The sequence below is a fragment of the Cajanus cajan genome, chromosome 1 (assembly GCF_000230855.2).
Source record: "Cajanus cajan strain Asha chromosome 1, NIPB_CcT2T_4, whole genome shotgun sequence".
NCBI lineage: Eukaryota > Viridiplantae > Streptophyta > Magnoliopsida > Fabales > Fabaceae > Cajanus > Cajanus cajan.
In genome coordinates, this window is record NC_138517.1 from 87,826,163 (window position 1) to 87,845,983 (window position 19,821).

The following is a 19,821-nucleotide window of genomic DNA, read 5'->3' on the forward strand; positions in this document are numbered from 1 at the left end:
AGAAATAATTATAAAATTAGGGTTCTTCCTCTACCCAACTCTACATATAAATAATTCCCTTTTCCCCCGTACCTGGATAAATAGGAACTAGGGCATAACCTCCACCTCTCTTTCCTTAAACAGGAACGGAAACTAAAACTGGGGCAGAATCTCATCCTCTAAGTTCCTCTTGGTCTTCAGAGAGAAGAAGAGGAAAGGAAGAGAGAACAGAAGAGAAGAGAGAGTGAGAATGAGAGGTGTCAAGAAATGAGAGGATTTGAGGCCTATTTATAGGATTTTTCGCCCACCTACCACTACGGCCCGTTCTAAAATCAGAACGGCCCGTTCTGGGCCCTTCAAACCTACGTAAATTTTTCAACTGGAACGGCCCGTTCCAAAACCGGAATGGCCCGTTCTAAAACTCAGCAGAACGACCTGTTCTCCCTCTGGAACGACCTGTTCTACAAGGAGAACGCCCCGTTCTCCAAGCAGAACGGCCCGTTCCAAGCCCGTTCTGAAGCAACGCAGAATAACATATTTACATCCTTTGGAACGGCCCGTTCCACCTTTGGAACGACCCGTTCTGGTAACCAAAAATACTCCTAAGCTTTTAATAAATTTACGAAAATACCCATAATAATAATAAAAAAAATTGGGGTGTTACATTTTATGTCATGAATAATATATTTAATATATTGAGACAATTATGTATATAAAATAGATTTAATATAATATTTTTACTAATAAAAATACTAATAACATATGCAATATTTTTCATTCATATATTTGATAATATATATATATTATTAATAATATATGTAACTTAAATAGATAAAAAGAATTATATAATTATAATGTATGAGTAACTAAAAGTCACATAATTACAATATTTGATAGATTAAAATTACTCAATTAAAATTTTAGAGACTATAATTATATAACTATAAAGTAAAATCATATAATTATAATACTTAAAAAAATATTTAAGCATATATTTTATATAAAGTACAAGAATGTCCATAATGCCCCTTTTTACACTGATCTCTACATGAAGGAAATACCCAAGTCATTATGTAAACTCTTTTCCTTTTACACTAGTTATTATATAAAGTCATTATTGATGTTTTTTTTAATCGAAAAAAAAGGAAACATTTCTTATAATAACTACTTTTAGTGTTCACACTTAGTTAGACCAATATGTTCTTAATAATAATTAATTATTTGACTACATTATATTTTTTATTATTTAATTTTTTAAATTTTTTTTTTTTCATCTTTTATCAATCAAAATATTTATTTTAGTTATTGATCTTTTATATTTTGATTAATTTGATCTTTTAAAAGAAATAATTATTTTCAAACTTTTGACATAATTTTGAATCATTATTTTATTGATTAAGACATCAATCTAATAACATTACATTCACCAATATAAACATTACAAAATTTAATTAACATTTAAATTTAAAATAATTATAATCATAGTGAAAATTACGTGAAAAATGTATTTCATAAATAATTAAAAAACAATATAAAATTATTTTTTTGAATTTTTTAATTATTTTTTGGACATATGTTTATGTGATTTTTACCATGTTTATGAAAATTTTTATTTGAATTTTAGTTGTGTTCAACCATTTTCATATAAATAAATATAATAAGACAAGTTTTAAGTTTTGAATTAGTCAAAAAAATAATTCAAAATTATGTCTCAAAATTAAAAATAATCATTATTTCAAAATGATCAAATCGATCCAAATTTAAAAATAAATAACTAAAATAAATATTTTAAAAGATAAACTACTAAAATGAATCTTAAAAGAGAAGCAATTCATTTGCTTCAAAAGTAAATTTTAATGAACCTACTCCCAGAGTAAGTTTTAATAAACGTATTTCACTTAATAACTTATATTTTATATAAAATTTTAATAATTTAATTTTTAAATTAAAATATCTTAATATATAGAATTTTTACAAATTTTTAAAATAATATGATACTTCATTATATAGATTCAAATTAATTTATAAAATGTTTTTATGATTATCCATCAATTTAAATTAATGAATGAAATATCAAATAGTTTTAATTATTTTTTAAAAATTGTAAACTTAATTTATGCATTAAGAACTTTTAATTTAATGATTGGGTCATTAAAAATTAATGTAAAATATGAGTTATTGAGTGAAATAAATCTATCAAAACTTATTTTTAGAATAACTGAATCTCCTCTCATCTTAAAAATAAGATAAAAAATTAAAAGTACAATTTAGCCTCATCTTTTCTATTTTTTTTTTGTTTTCTTTTGTATTTTGTGTCTTTTATTTATTTATTTATTTTTAACATATTCAGCTTCTTATTCAATACTCTAACTATGTAACTTCTCATGTCTCATAACCCATGTCTCATAACCAAATTAAAACTTTTCATAACCAAATTAAAACTTTTCACTGATCACACAATCACACTCTTTATAATCTTATTATTTTAATATTTTTATCTTATTATTTTTAATATTTTTATTTAATAACAAAGTAAGATATGTCTCATTTACCCTAATAAAATATAATAGAAAAATATTTGTGTCTGTTTTTTAATGTAAAAAATTTGATAGGGTTATTTTATGATATTTGTCTGAGGGAATATTTTATGAGGGTTATTTGTATAAGGTTATTACACAAGCATACTCCATAATGATGAGATATTGTCCGCTTTGGGCCTAATCCCTCACGATTTTGTTTTTGGTCATCACTCAAAAAGTCTCTCAATCATTGAAGTATGTTTGTGTTATATAAGTTGTTATTTTTTGTCCTATTTTATAGGTGTGAGACTTGTTTGTATCCAACAATCCTCTCCTCAAACAAGGGACCTAACACCTTTCATGCAGGGGAATCTATCTTTATATATCACATTATATGTTATGAGTTATGAGGGTTGTTACTGCATCTAATCAGGCAGCTCTGATACTACTGTTAGGGTTATTTTATGTATTTGTCTAAGGAAATTTTATGAGGGTTATTTTTATAAGGTTATTACACAAGCATACTCCACAATGATGAGATATTGTCCACTTTGGACTTAAGCTCTCACGACTTTGTTTTTGGTCATTACTCAAAAGGTCTCTCAATCATTGAAATATGTTTGTGTTATATAAGTTGTTATTTCTTGTCCTATTTTATAAGTGTGAGACTTGTTTGTATCCCAACAAAATTATTGTATCTTATCAAAAGTATTTGGTAGAATATAAATTATTCAATATCTTAAAATTATTTTAAAATTATAAATTTTAAAAATATAACTTTAAGAATAATTAAAATATGCACTTAAAAAAATAATAATTGAAATATTCATTATATATTCTTAGACATATAAAAATATATAATTTTCAAGTATTTTAGAAAATATATTATTTTTTTTTCACATATATAACTTTAGAATTAATGATTTTTATTAAATTAAATAGATAATAAAAATAATGTATGACATTTTTACCATAATAAAAGACTTGAGAGAGTAAATAGGCTAAGCTTAATAGTTTTTTGTGTTGTAAAACCACAAGTCTTCTTTATGGTATTCGATCCTTAATCTCTTTTTTGACAACGAATAATAAACTTTTAATATATTTTAAATGTGTCAATTTGAATTAGCATAAACTTTTGGCAGTAGACAACAGAAACAAACACATACGTTTCTTTTTGAAGTCACACAAGCACCATGACAGCTAGTTAAACGCAGAAAACCCGGTTATTATATCCCACGAACTTGAACTTCATATTCATACGCCACTTTCTCCTCCTCAAACCATGCAATTGCAACCCTTTTAATATTTAAATACTTGGCACTGAAACAAGCACGGAGGCACCTAAAAATGGCCACACCAAGATTGATAAAATACTTGGCAGTTTTGCTTTTTGTTAGTTTTGTATTTTCCTCTGTTGCCACCAGGTTCCCTCCACCTTCAGGTACAGACCCTGATTCAGTTAAGCATGCACGTGTCACTAGCAATCTAAGACATGGTCCTCTACTCTGTACACCTGTTAATTGTCCCAACCCAAGTGGATTCTGTGGTGTAACATACATCAACATGGAACCTCAACCCTGCAGCCTCCAACACCAAAACAAAGGATAGGCTATGGCTATGCCTGTGATCCCTATCTGATTATTAAATTGTTGGAACTTGCTTATGTTCTTAGCATGATGACAACTTGTGTGTTTAATACCCATTGCCAATAATTGCTGAATAATGTACAACAACAATATGTGTTGAAAATTGAAGTACTTATTTATCTTCAAAAATAGGTTCAATGTTTCATACTGAGATTTGGAAAGGATAAGAGAGAGCAAAATTAAAGAAGAGAGTACTGCTTATTTGCTTACAAAGTTACAACAAGACTGATTCTGCTGAAAGAGTCATTTTTAAGGTAGAAGTAACATACATTTGTATTCTACCTAGCAACTTCAGTAGAGGATTTTGCAATGTCTAAACTCTGAACCTTGTTACATGGGGATGAAATGGCGAATGCTCGCTTCTCCCCTTCATTAGACAAGCATCTATAAACAGAGAATTTCTAGGATACTATTTATTACACCAAGTTTGAAATTGGTCATACTTTTTGAGCATAATAATGGTCAATTATTCTCCCTTGACTTCAGCAGCATCAGCCCAATTAGCTGCACTTCCAGTGCGAGGAATGCTGGGAATCTTTGTGTACAAATCCACCTGAAAATATACACTCAAGATGTTTCCACTGTCATCTTCATGAGCAACAGCTCGAACCTTGTGAAGTGGATGATCAAAGCTTATCAGCCCGCTTCCATTCATGAAAATGCACCCTACATTCCAATAGAAGTACATGAAAATTGCAAAGCATTCTGCCTAATAGGGAGTAGCAGGAAGCAGAAAAGACCAAGATTCTATTTATAAGAAGAAAAAAAGATAGAGTAAAGTTTCTCCCAAATTAAAATTACCTTGTGCATAAGTTAAAATCAACTTTTAGAGAGGATAAGAAAGTCTATAAATTAGCTCAAATTAAATTTTCAAGAAACTTAATTCGCTTTATCTTCTTATTTTATTGATTATAAATACTTATAGAAAAATTTTATTCAAACGCTTCAGCTTAATAGCTCAGGCTAAATGGTAGTCACAATAATCAAATAGTTACTTTTATCTGAATGGAAGGTTAGTAAAGCTAAACTAACCCGGAGGAAAAGCTGCTCGAGCTTGTCCACATCCCTCTATAATGATTGTAGGGTTATCAGAACAGACTAAGGATCCATCTTTTGCCATTCCCCATTGGAATTCCACACTTCCTTCACGATCCTAACATATGCGGTATTAACCACGTCAAAACCAACACTTACAATGCAAACTATATCCGAGTAGAAATGTAGAATTGAGAAGTAAGAACAAACAAAAGGTAACCATTTGTGATCATAACTCACCCTGGCTATGAAAAGAGTATTTGTCTTGGCATCAAAGATGATGAATGCGAATTTTCCTTCAAGATGTTTAACAACTTGGTCAGGTGGGTAGGGGGCTCGATCTCTTAGGACCTTGTAGGCTTCAACCACAATCATGGCTTCTGTTGCTTGCCTTGGGAGGCCATAATGATGTCTAAGCTCAGCAATGTTTGCTAGAGCTCCCATAAAAATGCAGAAGATATCATCCAAAACAACAACTGACCTGATACATTCACAACAATGAGGAATTAAGGTGTGTTTGGCTTAACAGTTGTAAAATTGATTTTGAAGTGAAGACAGTTTAGATAGTATAAATTTTTATATCCAATACAAAATATATTAAAGTTTTCAACTCAAAATCAATTTTAGTTCCTGCATAATTCTTCGATGTAAGACTAAACATATAAATATTTAGTCAAAATCACATTAGCTGATATACGTGATTTAAAATAATCTAACATAATTCCTAACACACACCGACACACCTAACCAAACTAAAAATGGTTTTCAAGAATTAAAACTAAACTGGGCATCAAGTTGAATCCATGTAATTGCTTCACTGATTTACCAGTATACATAGTAGCCAAGTGTTAATTGAATACGACGTTTTTCTAGTATAATTTTGGTTGAGAAGCGTGAAGAGAATTCAAAGCTATGAACAACTTTGAACTTATAGTACTATTATTAGATTCATTTTTCTTACAGAAAGCTATTTCGTAGCCAGTGAATGTACATGAGAAATGAAAATAGATAAATGTATGAAGAAAAAAAAACCTTTATATCTACCTGGGGTGTATTGGACTTTCGTCAACATGGGACAGAGCCATAAAATTCCCATGTGGAAGGTTGTAAACTGTAGAATCCAGCCACGAAGATTGAAATTTGTCTACAATTTCTTCTGGGGTCTTTGAGTTATTGGACCCCATTGCCGGAAGCCTCAGTTCCTCCGGTGGTTTTCCAATGGCTTTTGCAAACACCGCCAACATTTTTGCTTATTAGTTTAGTTGCTTCAATGTCTGTGCTCTTCTCAAAGCTGATTCAATTAATTATAGACTTCCATAGGACTTAGGTTCAACTATTTTGTGATGGAATGGAACCATTAAAATATTCACAAGCTTACAAATAGTGTTATTGTAGATTATGCATGTGGCAACCTCACAGGATGTTTTTAGTCTCCGCGGTGATACGTGTAATAATACGTACAAGATACATGTTACATGCAGAGGTGGTACCCCAAGTCATTTGTCTGTCTATTTTATTGCAATCTTTGAAAACAGTCCAATTAATTTTTTACTAGGATCATTATATAAATTAGTACTATTGCTTATCATTTTTAATTATTTTCAATCATATAGATATGAGATATGTAACGACCCGGCTGGTCACTACACACACCACTGTACACCGGAAATGCCAGACAGAAAGGACAAGTATATAAATATAGGATCTAGAATATAAATATATACAAAGTCTCTATCCGACTAGAGTTAGAGTGTACAACACAAAGTCCAATCAATGCTACTATCCCAAGTAGCTACATAACAAAATAGTCACAAAAACGATAAGCTCTACTGGTCCGCCGAAGACTCATCCTTAGACACCCACCTATCCCTGCTCTGCTCCCATACATAGTATGATCATCGCAGTCCAATATCATGGAGACAACAAAAGGGTAAGCTAGTGTAATTAAAAATTCAACATACAAATATATATATATATATATATATCAATATAAATAAACAAAAGATACAATTATCAACATACTTATACAGCTTATACCACTCAACAATATCAATACCGCAATGCGGCAATATCAGCACTGCTTAGCAGCAACAACAGCACCACTTGGGTGGCTATAACGGCACCGCAAAGCGACAACAACAGCACCGCCTTAGCGGTTAGAATCAGCACCACATCATTTAGCCATAACAGCACACATCTTCAGCATACAACTCATCGATCTTACAGCATAATCAGAAATCAGCACACCATGCGTCGTCACGCATATCAACTCGGAGATCTCCTACCGCAACTCAGCCATTATGGCCTACAACAACTCAACCATTATGGCCTACAACAACTCAACCATTATGGCCTACAGCAACTCAGCCTTTCGGCCTACAACAACTCAGTCATTATGGCCTACAACAACTCAGCCATTATGGCCTACAGCAATTCATATCAGCATTCAACACAACACAACTTTTGCAACTCAACATATCAACTTTCAACACAACTCAACTGTACAACTCAACATCAACTTTCGACACAACTCAACTGTACAACTCAACATCAATCAACCAACATCATCCATTAGTCATCACATTATATTCGTCTACAACTCAACTAAGCATAAAACAACATTAACCAACATATATAAATTTCTCATCTCCGTGCCCGGCGCACTCATGGTCGCGCCCAGCGCGGTACAACCAGAGAGCACCAGGGGCTAGCGCTCCCAGCGCAGGTATGCCTGCGCCTGGCGGGACTCAGCCAGAGAGCCCAAGGCTCACACGCGCCCAGCGCATGCCAGGCAGAGACTCCCAGGAGTCTCGCGGGCTCGGCGTGCCCATACCCGCGCCCAGCGCGGGGAAGGCAGAGACCTCCCCTTGGTCTCGCGCCCAGCGCAATTCAAATTGCGCCCAGCGCCCACAGGGCAGAGACTCCCAAGGAGTCTCACGCCCAGCGCGACAAGGGCCGCGCTCAGCGCAGCGCATCAATATCAGCATATACATATATATCCATTACAGCGTGGCATTTCATCATCAACAACATAAAATAGCATGATCAACAATTTCACAACGTACGACATGTTCAACACATACTCCGACCCAATCCTCTTATTTACAACTCATCTATCTTGTCAAATTACCCACCCAAACAACACCAATCAACCTAAGCACCTAAAACAACTTTAAACTTAACCAAATCACTAAATGGAAAATGGCAACCTTCACAGAAAATAACACATCATGAGTTATACTACTCCTACCATGCTCATCCTTATCTCATATGAAAGATAATCAAATTTCCTACAACTCTCATGAAGACACCAAGTCTTAATTCATTCATCTACCTTGTTAAATATTCTAAAAACCGCAACAGCTATAGGTAAAGCTGGCAGCCTGACCCCTCTTCACTAAAACGGCCATATCTGGAGTTCTAAAACTCCTTTTTGGGTGATTCCAGCGCCATTAGAAAGATAAGATCCAAGGCTACAACTTTCATGAAGACTATGAAGTCCAATTCTGAAATCCAAATGCGCGCTTAGCGCGTTAAAATGCGCGCTCAGCGCGTATCAACCAGAGACCTACAGAGGTCTATTGCGCCCAGCGCGGTTCTCCCTACGCTCAGCGCGATTCACCCAGTGAGTCCCCATTTCAAGTCGCGCTCAGCGCGAAGAACTGCGCCCGGCGCAGATTCAAACAGCAACTCACCCCAGTTCGAAAATTCCACCCAAAACCTGCAAAATTAACATCCTAGGCACATGCAATCGGTCCAAAACATCACATTTTCATCATACAACCCGAAAATACCAGCTTTTTCAACATGCAACCACAAACAAGGAAAGATCACCAAATTTTCACCCAAACCCCGAAACCCCGGAAAAATCCATTTTCATCAACCTCAGCTCAAATCATCTCAGACAACAATGAGCTACTAGAACTCATTTTCAGCAATTAATCTACAAAAGAAACTAGCTTCCCTTACCTCGGCGAAGAATCCGAGCTTCGGGATCACAGAGAAGAAGATCGGAAAAGATGGTGAACGGAGGAGGAAGAAGGAAATTCGTGCGTCCACAAGCTCTTCCACCTACTCAGCAACCAAGCTTACCACAACCACTACAAAGAAGAAGGAATCAGCTACTAGGAAAGGAGAGAAAAGGAAAATGAGAGTGAGTGGAAGTGAAAGAGTAAAAATGAGGAGAGAAAAAGAGAAAGAGGGAAGGGTCTCACAAAATATATTCATTACAATAATAGCATGAAATCTCTATTGTGCTTATCCGAAAGCATGGACCAATCCAATCACGCTTATCCATTAGCAACTTTTGGACTATTAGAGTTCTTTTTCTTGTACTTCATATCTGGTTTTTTTTTTTTTTTTTAAATACTTGATAGTAATAAAATTTGTGTTCTTATTTTAATTTTTGTCAGATATTAAGTATATCTATCTATCTAAATTAATTAAATATTTTTTAAAAATAGAAAAAAATTTAATTATAAAAATTTCATTTGATATAATTTTAAAATAAATTAAAAATTATATAAATATCAAATAATTTTTTTAAAAATAAATTAAATTGTTAAAAATTTAAAATCGATACAAATACAACTACAAGATAAATATATATTTATCATTATCTACATATTTAATTTAATAAATATTATTCATACTCATATTGTATTCATTATTCTTCGTTAAAATGTAAGTAAATTTAAATATTATCTATATTTACAAATTTACTTGTTCCTGGAAGGGAAAAAGTGGGGTGTATCTTGTAGGTACATTACATCCCATGATAAGGAGTTGAGTGTAACTACGAATAAACTGTAGAAGATAGACTTTGACGAGTTTCCAAGCAGTCAAACTCTGTAAAAATGGTGGTTTACATTCAATTGCTAAAGTTTATATATTGGATCTCGACATCATTACCGGAGCTTCTAGACTCCACCAATTGACCATAACCATATTATAGCAAAACAAAATTCAATTCCCGAAGCATCAAGAAACTAGTACTATACCACTTACGTGTTTTTTCAGAAACAAAATTTTAAAAGCATTATTCATCTTTAACTTTTCAAGAAGCCCCAATTAGAAAAATTGATGAGTCGATCGGCCTGAGTTATATATATTTTTAAGGACATAGGAGAGAGCTCATTTACCAATTTGAGTACTGCCTTTGGTAAACTAAGTCGGCTGTGAAAACTCGGGATAATTTCAAGCAGCAGTTAAACAATTTCATGTTTTCATTGTTTTAAAGTTTTAACATGACAGTAGGAACAATCAAACAAACCATTTATCTGGATAAATTTATGGTTTAATGACATGTTTATTTGTTCAGAAAAGCCTTATGTCTTATCATGAATATATCTTTTAAGCTAACCTCATTTAGTGCATGTGTGAGAAAACATAATCTCAAATTACAATTGTTTTTTTTTAGATAAAGCTGTTTGAAAAAGAAAAAAGAACTATGCTTTTGGAATAATAGTTTAAATTTGCAAACAGCATTTTTCTTCCGAAAAAATAAACTGTTTTTAAGAAGCTGAAAAAAATTGAAGTTTGTAATTATTTTTCAATAGTTTTTTTTTCTTTTTAAACTGATTTACTACATAAAAATCTTTTTTTTATATTCAAACAAAATTAAACATTTTAAAATCACTTAGCACCAAATTTAACCAAATAAAATTTCATTTTTACTGTAATTAATTATTAAAATAATTTAATTTTCAGAGTTTTCTCAAAAACACTCCATAGTAGGATAAAATTTTTGTTGTTGATGTTGAACTTGAATAGATATCTTCCAGTTATAAAGAATGACTGATGATTGTAAGAGTGAACAGAACAGTACTTTAGAAACAAAGAGGTTCAAAATGAATTTCATGTCAGACAAAAAAATAAAAAGCTATAACACTTGATTTCAGACATACTCTGCATATGTTCACACTTCCTAGCTAAACAACGTTCCTCAATCTCTACTCAACTTTATATTCTTGTACGGCATGAGCACGACTAGCTGATCTCCAAATGATTTTATCTGATGTTGCTTGTCATTTTTTTCCAGTATGGTGGCTAGTTTTTATTTTTATTTTACTCTCTCCCATCTACTAAAAGAAGAAGCTACTTGCAGGATTAGGATAAAAGGATTCAGTTTCTTCTATTTCTTTATTTATATTAACCTATAATTTGACCAGATTTATGTTAACATTATGTTAGGATACATGCATATTCTTTTCATGCAATGAAATGTGAAGAGTGAAGACAGAAGCTCTAGAATTTGTAAAATTATAATCTATATGTACATTAAAGTACGACATTAATATGTCATCGTCCAAACATTCAAACTGCAATATTACATGCTAATGCACTAGTCAATGAGAAGGAGAATGCTAGCTCAATGGTCGATGCCAGCAGCTACTTCCATCTCTTATTTATGCCCCAACCAAACTACCATCTGAAAGAAACCCATTGAAACATGAATGAGGATCATGATAAGCATCAGGAACTCATAGAGAACCAAATGAGGTTAGATGAGTTTAGAAAGTTACGGGGATCACCAATATTTAACTAATTATTTGGCTAGAATTGGAATACCACAGGCTGCAGGAGCATGCTTTCCTTTCTTAAACACAAGGTTTCCTCTCACAAACGTGTCCAGAACTTCTCCGGACAACCTTTTTCCCATATAAGCAGAGAGGCCCTAAATACCAAAATGGTCATTGTTTTACACACGGGACTCAGAAAAAAAACCAAATTATTAGCAAATATATTTTCTTCATAACTTGAAAATTCATATAATATTAACAGCACGTAAGATATTTGTTAATGGTTTCTCCCAAGAGAAAATGAATTAAGAAAACAAATAAAGAAATAATATAGTCTAGAGTGAGAGGAACTTTTTATGTATATATAAAAGTAGTGGTAGGAACAATTTGGTTCCTCTAGCATCTATTTTTCTCAACTGCAATTTGTCAAACAATAACTTTTTACCAAGAAGGTACCATATAAAAGTTTGAGACGGTTTTAATTTTGAATTTAACTTATAATTAAGAACAAATAAGTCATAGACTGAATGAGTTTAATAAAAGGTTAAAGAAAAATAATGACGCACAGGATGTTTAAGGAAAACAGGATAATCATCATTCAGGTCAAACTCCTGCTCTGGATGCCAAACTACGATATCTGCATGGTTCCCAACTGCAATGGCCCCCTAAAGCATAAATAAAAACTTATTCAGATTTGAATTAAAATTATTTTCTAATTAAGAAGCTTATACTTTGACTTGACAATCTCACGAGTAAAATATTTAAGTGCCTTATCATGTGACTTTTTTTTAATAAAAAAAAGTAAAAATTACACAATGAGGTAACATATCAAAAGAACCACCTCTTAGGTTGCTATCTTAGTCAATCTTAAATCTTGAAGCAACAATGAGGTAAAAAGTGTACGAGTTCACTCCTACAAAAAGCATAAGGATCATTTCTTGTAGACAAATACAATCTTGGGGCAACGAGGGTAAGGTTGGCTGTATTAGGACTGAAATAAGTTAAACATTAAATAAACTTCTCCATAAGTTAAAAACTAACTTATACATAAGTTAAAAATAAGTTTTTGGATAACTTAATATGTAAAAACTTCTACAAATTAGGTTATACATAAATCAATTTTAATTTATGGAGAAACTTATTTTTTATTTACTTTCCTTTTTTTTTTCTTTTGTGAATGCTTATGGAAAAATTTATACTAACATGCTGAAAGAAAGAAACCAGAATTATGTCACCTTTGCTTCTAACCCCGCAAATGTTGCAGGTTTTTTGCTCCACAATAATGACAACTGTTCCAGAGTTAGCCCATATTTCTTCCCAGAAGACCACGTCACTGGAAGATCAAACTACAAGTCTCCCAATAGAACATCAGTTAGGCTTCAGAACAATTATAGCATTCACAGTTGCAATATAAGAAAATCAAATTCAACTGAAAGTTTGAAACAAGGACACTAGCACATGGCTTTCTGATCAAAATATTGTATAAATCCACCATCATGGTCCTCAAGGATGACAGCGTGCTTCATCCTCACACTCTAGTTATAACTTTAAATCATTTATATATATAATTATCTTTGGAAGCCACAGTTTTAGGCGCATTTGGGTAAACAACTCAAGCTATATTATCACAGAAAGGTTTGTGTCATACATTTGATCGTGAAACTTATTGGAATGTTACACCAAGAAGATTATTGAAATGAGCTGAAAATAACTAATGGAAGTCATGAACTATTTTCATAAAGTCAAATAAGCTTCCATTAGCTCTTCCAAATGCTCCTAATTGTCATTCAGTGGAAGTACAAGAATGTTTTCTATCACCAGATTATTTGCATTTACTATATGACCATGACTAAGTATTCATTCAATGACCAACTTGTAGAATAACAATAAGAAAAATGGTTTAACTTCACTGCAAGAAAATTCATTAACCTGCAAAGATGATATGCCCCCCCAAGCCTTCAAGAAGTCACCCTCCTCAAGAAGCTTGAGTCCAGGAACAGTCGGTGAATGATCAGAACTTAGTAGGTCAATGTGTCCCTCCTGAAATGAAGAATCAAACAAGTAAAACTTAATAGATCATAAATGATTAAAGACAATATAATACATTGTATTTGTGGACAGGAAACATACTAGTACAGCCTCCCATAATTTTTTTTTGTTGTATGCATCACGAATGGGTGGGGAACACTTAAAACGAGTATCTCCATTTGGTATCTCTTCCGATGAGAAAGCTAAGTAATGGGGACAAGTCTCAACACTTACGCTGTCACCATGACTTTTTGCTTCCTGTACAATATAAATATGTAACATTAGCATTTAGCACTCATATCATGGGAGAAGCTTTCTGGAGTATTCTGAAACAAGCAAAACGGAGTAAAAGGAAAATAACCATCAGGGAAACTGGTGTTTTAAATTTTTGTAACAGATTTTGTTGAATTATGATAAGAAATAAAACTGATATTTCTGTTATTTGTAATTATCTCAGGCTTACTTTATCTTTTAGAATTTTAATTTTGTTTATGGTTTTTGCCTTAGTAAGGTTCTGTGTTTTGATTTTCATTAGGATAATTGTTTATAAATAGTAATTATTAGTTTTGATCTAAGGGTCCCTCTTTTATTTATAGCCTTATAGAAAGGTAGACAAGGATAAGAGGAACCAAGGCAGAAAAATCTGCTAGCCTTGAAGGACTTTGTCATGGGCAAGTCTGCTTCTCACTTTCACTATATGTTGCAAAAAGGAATCTTTTGTGTCTACAATAGTATTTAAGATCATGAATATATACTAAATTAATATATAAAAAAAATAGTAATCTAGAATACTGTTATGCATTTTCTCATTTGATTAGAAGATAGAAAAAAATTACATCATATTTTTTTGAAGGCTGCAGAAGTTTTCTACATAGAATTGAAGTTTATATTTCAGAGTCTTTTCCTAACCCAGTTACTGACATCACTCTTCTTATCTCTATTCTCCCTTCTCTTGATTCTCCTATCTTTCTCTTGTTTTATTTCTTTTCTGTTTGTATCTCTTCGCTTGTTCTCTATCAATTGGTAAATTCCATATTTAACCTTAACCAGGAGTCCATTATCAAACAGCATTGCAAAATGCTAGTCAAATACTAAGCAATGAAAACAGCGTACAATACCTTAATTAGATCTAAGGAAGCACTTGAATCAGACAAGTGGGCAATGTGAACATGTGCTCCTTCTAGAGAGCCACCAATTCTAGTGTGCTGTGTAACACCTATAAGTTCTTTAATAGCTGCTTCCTCCCTAGAAAAGTAAAGAAGACCTATAATACCTTTTTTTCTGGAAATTTAATGAGCATCATGTCAATTAAAGATACATGATATTATTGTGCTCATCCAAGATTCCAAATGGATTTGATCATAGAAAAACATTAGGGACGGATATTTCATATTGCTAGATTCTCTTAAAATATTCAAAAACATCTTGAGAGTAATGTCTTCATAAGTCATAACCACTTCCTGTTATACAAATTACAATGCTCTGGAACAAGGGTACTTTCATCTTCTCAATACCCTCAGTCACATGGTCACACCTTTCCCTCATAAGAGGAATCTCATTACCTATTCAAGCCAAAGCCTTTGGTAAGCTAATTCAGCTATGGAAACTTAGGATAAGTTTAACTGTTTAAGCAGTAGTTTAACCAATTTCACGCTTTGACATTACAGAATGAACAAGCATAACAATCATTTATGTGGAATAATTTAATGGCTTAATGGCATATTTGTTTATTGAGAAAACAAAGCCTTAAAATGTCTTACCAGGAAGGTGGCCTGGTGTTGAGATAGGTCAAGTAAGCGCGGTGATCACCTTTATCATTATGGTCCAAATGATTTTTAGAATGATGTTGTTTCTCAGCATGCACAAGTAAAGGCCTTCTATATCTTGCCAACACAGACAATCCCTCCTGACAAATACTTATGCAGAACAATTGAACAAGGCCAAAAGGAAAGCTACTACTTGGTGTAAAACATTAACCTATCAGATATTTTGAGTGAAAAGTAATGCGATCACACCACAGTATATGAAGTAATGCAACAAATCAATGCCATGTTAATATGCAAGCAGAATGGGGTATGCAAAGAAATATAAAGAAGTGCCATGAACTGATTAAAAAAAAAAAGAAGCTATAACTTAGACATTGTTTGAAAGGAATGTACCTTGATATGGTGAAGAGTAGTCATAGGAAAGTCATTAATTCCGGAAGGGCACATAAAGGACTACAAACAAAGAAAGGAAAGAAAAAAAAGTCAGACCCAAACGCAACAGATATTATAATACAGATATATGATGGCTTGCACTGTGGAGAGACAACTCATGTCATAACATATATTTTGAAGAAATCATGTTTAATTCCAAGATGATGAGATAATAAATGAACACAGAAATTCAGGAATTCCCAGCAAGATAGTGCCAAACCACTTCAAAGATAAATACTAGATTTTTAAAAAGAGCCAGGGTCCCCGGAAAATGTCCAGAATTGGTGAATCCTTATATTCTTGGTACTAAGGTAAATAAATCAAATTAATGCTAGGTAAAGCATTTGATGTAATTAACTTCTTTACATGAAATCGATCCCACTGAATATGTCCTTCACCTCTAAGCAAAATTGCAATAGTGATGCATAAGTTTTAAAATGGTTACCTTCAAACCAAGAACACCAGCATTTAAGAGACCTTCAAGAATACTTGTATTAAGTGCATTTTCAGGGATTAGGCCTCCCCAAAATCCTGCACAAGATTTTTAAAAATATCTCAGAAACTTGATTAATTGTATTCTAATTTCTAAGGCAGAGTTGGTTACTCATACCAACATCAACATAGATTTTATTCTCTGCAGCTTCAAGCTGGAAACATGCGGAAACTTATGTCAGGAGAGGAAAAAATTATTCAATCAACAATTAACCATAAGTAACCTAGCAAATTCAACACCACCAAAGACAGATTACTCTCACAGGATCAAAATTTGAGTGGAAAATTTTAAGTGATAGATATAATTTATTACTTATTACATATATGAAAAGATTCATCATAATAGGATAGATATTATTTATTACTTATTACATATATGAACTTATTACGATTAAAAACTTTAAACCCACATACAAGATCTATCACTGATACCTTAAGTTTCAGTGTTTCCATAGACACAGTTGTAGGGTGATTGTTTAGAGGCATGTCAACCACTGTGGTTACACCACCTGTTGCAACAGAGTGTTGGAACAGATCCATGTAATGAAAATAAACCAAACTAAAGAAGTTATGCATATCAACATCAGTTGACATAGACAGGACAACTATCATTAGGAAGAGAGAGGGTAAAATTATTGAAGTTATCCACCAAGTAACAGAAGATGAGGATTGATAAGTCATAACAATTTATTGTTTTCTTTGTTCTAAGCTTGAAATCTAGATGTACTTAAGAAGCATTGGAAAAAAAATATTAAGATTTCCCCTGAAATATGTTATCACTTTCTAAGGTATACTACTAATGAAGGAAACATCCATATCAATAGAGGAAGAATATTTGCATACCAGCGGCGGCGGCTCTGGTACCAGTATAAAATCCTTCCCATTGAGTTCTTCCAGGCTCATCAAGATGCACATGCCTTCCAAAGTAATTTATATAATTAGAGGGACGACAACCCACAGAGATCATGTTAAGATATAAAAAGAACCATGCGGAACTCAACTTATTATGAAGGTATTGATAATCAACTTTTCTAGTCTAGCATTCCTACTTGTAATACAATTTGTTTTTCTTCTAAAAATTAACAGAAACAGAAAAAACTCGAAACTGCTTTCCTCCTCTTTTTAATTTTTGTTTTAGCTTTTTACTTACCCTAGTTTCCTTTAGTTGGTTAAAGTTAGAGGGTACTCATGAAGCAAAAATTATAGCATAAAAAATTATTGATGGATAATAATAATTTAGATAGATAGAACTTATTCCGGCAGGAAGTAAATCCTTTTTTCAGTTCCTATGTGTATATAATCTTCTTTGCAAGCCCGCTACTTTTATGCAACAATCTAATCGTTCCAAATGAATTTTACTTATAACGACTGCTACCAAGATTAATGAGGCAGAACTCAATGATGAAAAATGTATTAGAACCATATTTTCACTATAATTTTAACATTTTATATTACAATAAGTGAGGAAAGCAATATGGATCAAACAATGCCAGTGTTCTCTCAAAAGCCAAGTCTTCAAATTGACCATTTACACCTAAGTCTTCTTAACAGTCTCTAACGTGGAGTTTCTCTTGGTATTCCACTCTCCCTCTACCTATAATTATTAGGCTCCCTCCTAAATCTTCATGACTGCTTCTATTGGTCTTATTCTCACATGAGAAAACCATCTTAGTAGAATTTTACCATATTTTCTTCAATAAGTGTGCTATTCCCACTTTCTCTCTTATAAATATTGCATACCCAAAATTATTATTACACATTTCAAAATATTTGTATTTAGAACATGCAACTACAGAACAGTGGCAGAAATAAAGAATGAGAAAATTATTTTCATATCTTACACATCGACCAATCCAGGCATGACAACAGCATCTGCATAATCGATTACTTCTTGCTTAGACTTCCCCTTCTTAACATATCCCTCGATGACAGATATTATTTTCCCTTCATTTATCTCCACTGTTAATGGTCCACAAACAAAAGAATTAATACGCATGTACATAGTGATAGCTTGGTGAAAGTAAATATTTTTAAAAGCACTATATAGTAGTGTGTGTCCATCCATATATGGAAGTGTCTGCCCAAATGTCCAAATTGTGTAAAAGGTGTCGACTTAAGTATCCCCGAAACTGAAAATAATTTTTTAATTGGACACCTAATGAAGTAATGAGAAATGTCTAACACACCACTGCCACACGTCAACAAGGAAAAAGTGTCCATGCTTCATAGGTCCTAACTCCTAAGACCTTCACCTCTAGTGTATCCTTTTTTATCTTTTCTCTATCCGTTATTTTAGGATAATCTTTAGAGTAAAACATCATGGAACAAAATGAAAAGTGTAAAATAAAAATACAATGATGAAGGTTTAAAAAAGTAAAACCTGAACCAGAAATGATCCCTTGTGGGGTCACAATGCGTTTGCTGGATATCCAAAAATGGCGATGGTGAAGAAGGCTGCAATTTTTCCCTGGTAACTGTGGCACGAAAGTCTATATTTCAATTCTCAGACCATGGCATTTGAGATTAATTATCATAACAAAAATTCCAAACTTGTCACAGTGGCTATGTATAGTGGAAAAAAACGAGAAAGTCTTGTGCACAACTTATAAGTCAAAGTTGAACTAAAGGATTTTAAGATTTCAGAGTCTGTCGACATAATGATGGATGAAAAAGCATGAGAAAGAATTAAAGTGCATAGATGGTGGACCTTGATGTGAGTATGTAACTGGGCCCTGTAAGAATCCTGCAAGAAAAAGAATACTATCAAAGAGACGAGGATTGTTAGCAAAGGTAACTCCCTCCATAGAAACTGCTCCATTTCTCACAATCATTATTGTTCTCTCCCTCTCTCCTTTTATAGTTTGATTATGGTATAGCTATTGCAGCAGACACAGTACAGATGTCATCTTAAGACCAGGCCGTGTGTAGAAATGTTACAATGTTGAGGTCACAAATTGTTTTATTATTCATTTAAAACATTATACAAAAAATTAGTTTACAATTGAACTAAAATAATTAAAAAAAACTAGCATTAAATTGTACACCTGAGAATGTTATTTTAGTTATTGTATCATATTTACACAAAAATAACTTTGTTAGTTTAAGTTAAACAGAAAGAGTGATAAATTAAATTTTTAATAATAAAAAAATTTAACTAATTGAATAAAATATGGCTTCAAAATGTAATTTGTAAGTCATGATCTCTACACTTAAAAGTTCATCAACACGCAACGAAAATAAAATAATCAATTCTAGCTAAGTATATCATTATGATCAAATAAATACTCGACAATTACTATAAACATACATATTTACATTTACTAACAATGCGATACATACATGTATATATAATTGTACAGTAATCCATATGATCAAAATATTTCTAAGTGTCGATCAAGCAAAA

At 32.5% G+C, this 19,821-nt stretch overlaps 2 protein-coding genes across 5 annotated transcripts; both read right to left on the reverse strand.

Annotated features, from left to right (window-relative positions):
- Positions 1 to 4,323: 4,323 nt before the first annotated feature.
- LOC109803579 (stem-specific protein TSJT1) lies at positions 4,324 to 9,404 on the reverse strand. Of its 2 annotated transcripts, none has more exons than XM_083066658.1 (5): positions 9,149 to 9,404; positions 6,224 to 6,401; positions 5,420 to 5,660; positions 5,177 to 5,297; positions 4,324 to 4,810 (listed from the first exon to the last, which is right to left on the reverse strand). In XM_083066658.1, the coding sequence occupies exons 2-5, from the start codon at positions 6,361 to 6,363 to the stop codon at positions 4,611 to 4,613; spliced, it is 702 nt and encodes a 233-aa protein (XP_082922784.1). In that variant the 5' UTR covers positions 6,364 to 6,401; positions 9,149 to 9,404; the 3' UTR covers positions 4,324 to 4,610. The 2 variants fall into 2 exon arrangements, with proteins under 2 accessions (XP_082922784.1, XP_082922782.1); XM_083066656.1 differs by having other exon boundaries at positions 6,224 to 6,470.
- Positions 9,405 to 11,413: 2,009 nt separating this feature from the next.
- Positions 11,414 to 19,305, reverse strand: LOC109803960 (allantoinase). 3 transcript variants are annotated; one of them, XM_020365674.3, is made up of 16 exons: positions 19,126 to 19,290; positions 18,799 to 18,892; positions 18,260 to 18,377; positions 17,262 to 17,335; positions 16,851 to 16,927; positions 16,537 to 16,573; positions 16,372 to 16,457; positions 15,888 to 15,947; positions 15,489 to 15,634; positions 14,847 to 14,973; positions 13,831 to 13,986; positions 13,630 to 13,740; positions 12,936 to 13,046; positions 12,267 to 12,365; positions 11,704 to 11,855; positions 11,414 to 11,609 (listed from the first exon to the last, which is right to left on the reverse strand). In XM_020365674.3, the coding sequence occupies exons 1-15, from the start codon at positions 19,234 to 19,236 to the stop codon at positions 11,727 to 11,729; spliced, it is 1,536 nt and encodes a 511-aa protein (XP_020221263.2). In that variant the 5' UTR covers positions 19,237 to 19,290; the 3' UTR covers positions 11,414 to 11,609; positions 11,704 to 11,726. The 3 variants fall into 3 exon arrangements, with proteins under 3 accessions (XP_020221263.2, XP_020221261.2, XP_082922788.1); XM_020365672.3 differs by having other exon boundaries at positions 11,713 to 11,855; positions 19,126 to 19,285; XM_083066662.1 differs by lacking the exon at positions 12,267 to 12,365 and having other exon boundaries at positions 11,713 to 11,855; positions 19,126 to 19,305.
- Positions 19,306 to 19,821: the final 516 nt, after the last annotated feature.